Source organism: Sinohyriopsis cumingii, chromosome 5, assembly GCF_028554795.1.
Source record: "Sinohyriopsis cumingii isolate HCF-2022 chromosome 5, ASM2855479v2, whole genome shotgun sequence".
Classification (NCBI taxonomy): domain Eukaryota; kingdom Metazoa; phylum Mollusca; class Bivalvia; order Unionida; family Unionidae; genus Sinohyriopsis; species Sinohyriopsis cumingii.
This window is the reverse complement of record NC_142965.1, coordinates 79,456,943-79,459,585: the sequence shown is the minus strand read 5'-3', so window position 1 is coordinate 79,459,585 and position 2,643 is coordinate 79,456,943. Positions and strand designations below refer to the sequence as shown.

At 35.9% G+C, this 2,643-nt stretch overlaps 1 protein-coding gene across 1 annotated transcript; it reads right to left on the bottom strand.

Annotated features, from left to right (window-relative positions):
• Positions 1-418: 418 nt before the first annotated feature.
• LOC149799565 (uncharacterized) lies at positions 419-2,387 on the bottom strand. The gene has a single exon (XM_089957094.1). The coding sequence runs from the start codon at positions 2,288-2,290 to the stop codon at positions 923-925; it is 1,368 nt and encodes a 455-aa protein (XP_089813220.1). The 5' UTR covers positions 2,291-2,387; the 3' UTR covers positions 419-922.
• Between the last annotated feature and the right edge of the window lie 256 nt (positions 2,388-2,643).

The window sequence follows — 2,643 nt, the reverse complement described above, 5'->3', positions numbered from 1 at the left end:
CATTGTCGAAGTCACAACGCATGTCATTTTCAAAGAATTATAAATGTTGAATTATTTCATTTGTCATTTTCTATTGGTAAATTGTAAAATACATTTTGACATTTGGTTCGAATTTAACACATATACCTCGCTATTTTCAATAATGACAGAAACAATGATTCTTCAAAATACTGAACATGTAATTATGTCCGTTAAAATTGTCTCTATTTATTCCCTTCGAGTCAGCATAAAACTTACAACTGAAAATAGGAGTAATGTTAAATTTCAGACAAATGTAACATAGAACGTATTTACAATTATTTTGCATTAATACTGGCCGCCATGTATAGCCTATCATGTGCTGAAAAATGGCGTTAAACCCCACAACAACAACAACAACAATTATTTTGTGCAAATAAGTAGCATATAAATACAAATCAACATGTTTTTTGTATATTGAAACCCAATATTCATTTATTTATTTTACAAACCTTGTTTTGTGGAATTCAAATAAATCACTATGGTTACAACAATAGCATCGCAACTGGCCTAATACAATTAGTCCCTCCACTTATATTATGCATGTCTTTGGCATGATGTCCCAGTGCTAAACATCGCTATAAATTGTCACGCTGTAGACATCGTAGCGATATGACTGAAAAAGTGCTAAAGCTACGTTACAAAAACCCAATCACGCAGGCACGCACACACACACACACACACACACACACACACACACACACACACACATTATGCAAAACATATTTTTAGACTACAAATCTTGCACCATAGCAAACGTGCAGAACTATTTCTAAAAATAGAGCCAGTTAGATGAAATGGTGTGCTAGTAATGTTCAAGGCTTCCTGATCCTGAAATATTTCCCTTCTTAAAAGCAAACAAACAAACAAGATGTCGGACAGTGTGAAATTACACATGTTCATTCTAAATATTACTCTCCATTTCTTTAAAAATGGCTTCCACCGTTTTGACCCAAGCATTAATAAATTTAAGGTCCTCAGTTTCGATATATCCTCTCTTATAAAGCTCATGATACAATTGTTGAAAGCCCAGAGAAATGTTTGTACTAGAAAGCTCTGATAAAAGATCTATTAGCATTTTACTTCTCATGTACAAATCATTTTCAGCGGCAAGATCTTTCAGAAGGTTATGAGGATTTCTGTCTTGCCGCACATAAGGTGGCGAAAAAATTAACTTTATATCGTCCATGTGAAAAAAATACTCAGCGATATAGCTTCTCCAAATGTCACTGACTCTTCCATCCACACTGATTGGGAGCGGCATGTAGAGAAAAGCTGGCTTTGCCCATAATGTTGCTTGGGCATTGAATGGAGCATATGAACCTTTGGGGATCATAAGAGGTTGGTGGCTTTTCAAAGTAGCTTTAAAATCAAATGGATTGTCGCGAGTCAATCTATAAATAGCATCAACATCCGGTTGTTTATTTGCCAATGACTGGATCACGCCAATTGTTATGGGAGCATTTGATTGACATAATTCTGGAGTCATGATGGGATTACGTATTTCCTCCAAAGGAAATCCCCTCGGCCATGAATACGTTTCATTGACACCAAAGTATGGGTAAGGGTTAATCAATGTGTTTGACAATCCAGAACATGGAATTAGATAACTGAAATTTGTCTTTGATGTAAGTATTGTTACGTTGACCACACCAATATTATCATCATCAAAATCCCATATATACTCGGCTCCATGGTGAATTGAATAGATATAGCCAATATTCTTTCTGCCAAAGTGTTTCCACGGTAACGCTATTGATATCGCAGGATACAACCTGTCATGATCAACTGGTTCCAGAAATATAACTTTTTCTCCTTTGTATCCAAGTTCATTCATATAGGAATCTCTAGACTGGGTTTGCTTGTCGGCAACTATAACCACACACCATTCGGGTTTATCAACAATGTACCGAACGGATTCTGATGGCTTGAAAATTGTTGTAACTACTGCCCAATTTTTACAATTTCTCTTGTCATCATTGACAAAATATACATCTTTTTTAAATTCAAGATTCTTAGAATCATTACGGAATGGCTTTCCAGAAGAAAAGAGTCCATTTTTAGAGTCCGAAAACTTCATTTCGTACAACGCGTCCAAGTTTTGAACTAAATTTCCAATGTGTAACTTGTTGGCGCATAATGACTCCATGTTGAGATCCAACATGCAGGTCCCATACCCACATCGTTTGATGATGTTATATGTTTGATAAAGAAGAATGGAAGTCAGTGTAATAATCACTAAAACGTACTTTTTCTCTGTCCGTACATTCATCGTGTTCTATACAACGGTATGCTCTGATCATCAGGTAGGCGTAAATCTTCACAATCGCTCCATCAACTGAGCTCCGTGGCCATGGACTGCTGTTTTCAAGCTTACATTGCGCTAACAACTGAATATAATTGATAGCTAAATGCAGCTCACTCTATTATGCATAGCATGTATGAGGACTAAGATGTGTTGCCAAATGCAATAATTTAGACCTGGACCTCGCCTTTGACGAATTTATTCATTATTTGAAAGGCTTTTTACAGAGACACCCTCCCTCTGAAAACGAAATATGGTAATTTGTAACAAAGACTAATATTGTAACGAAAGTCACTTACATAGAACTTATTATTAAAACA

Coding starts and splice junctions, on each gene's coding strand:
- LOC149799565 (XM_089957094.1), bottom strand. CDS start 2,290: ATGAATGTACGGACAGAGAAAAAGTACGTTTTAGTGATTATTACACTG.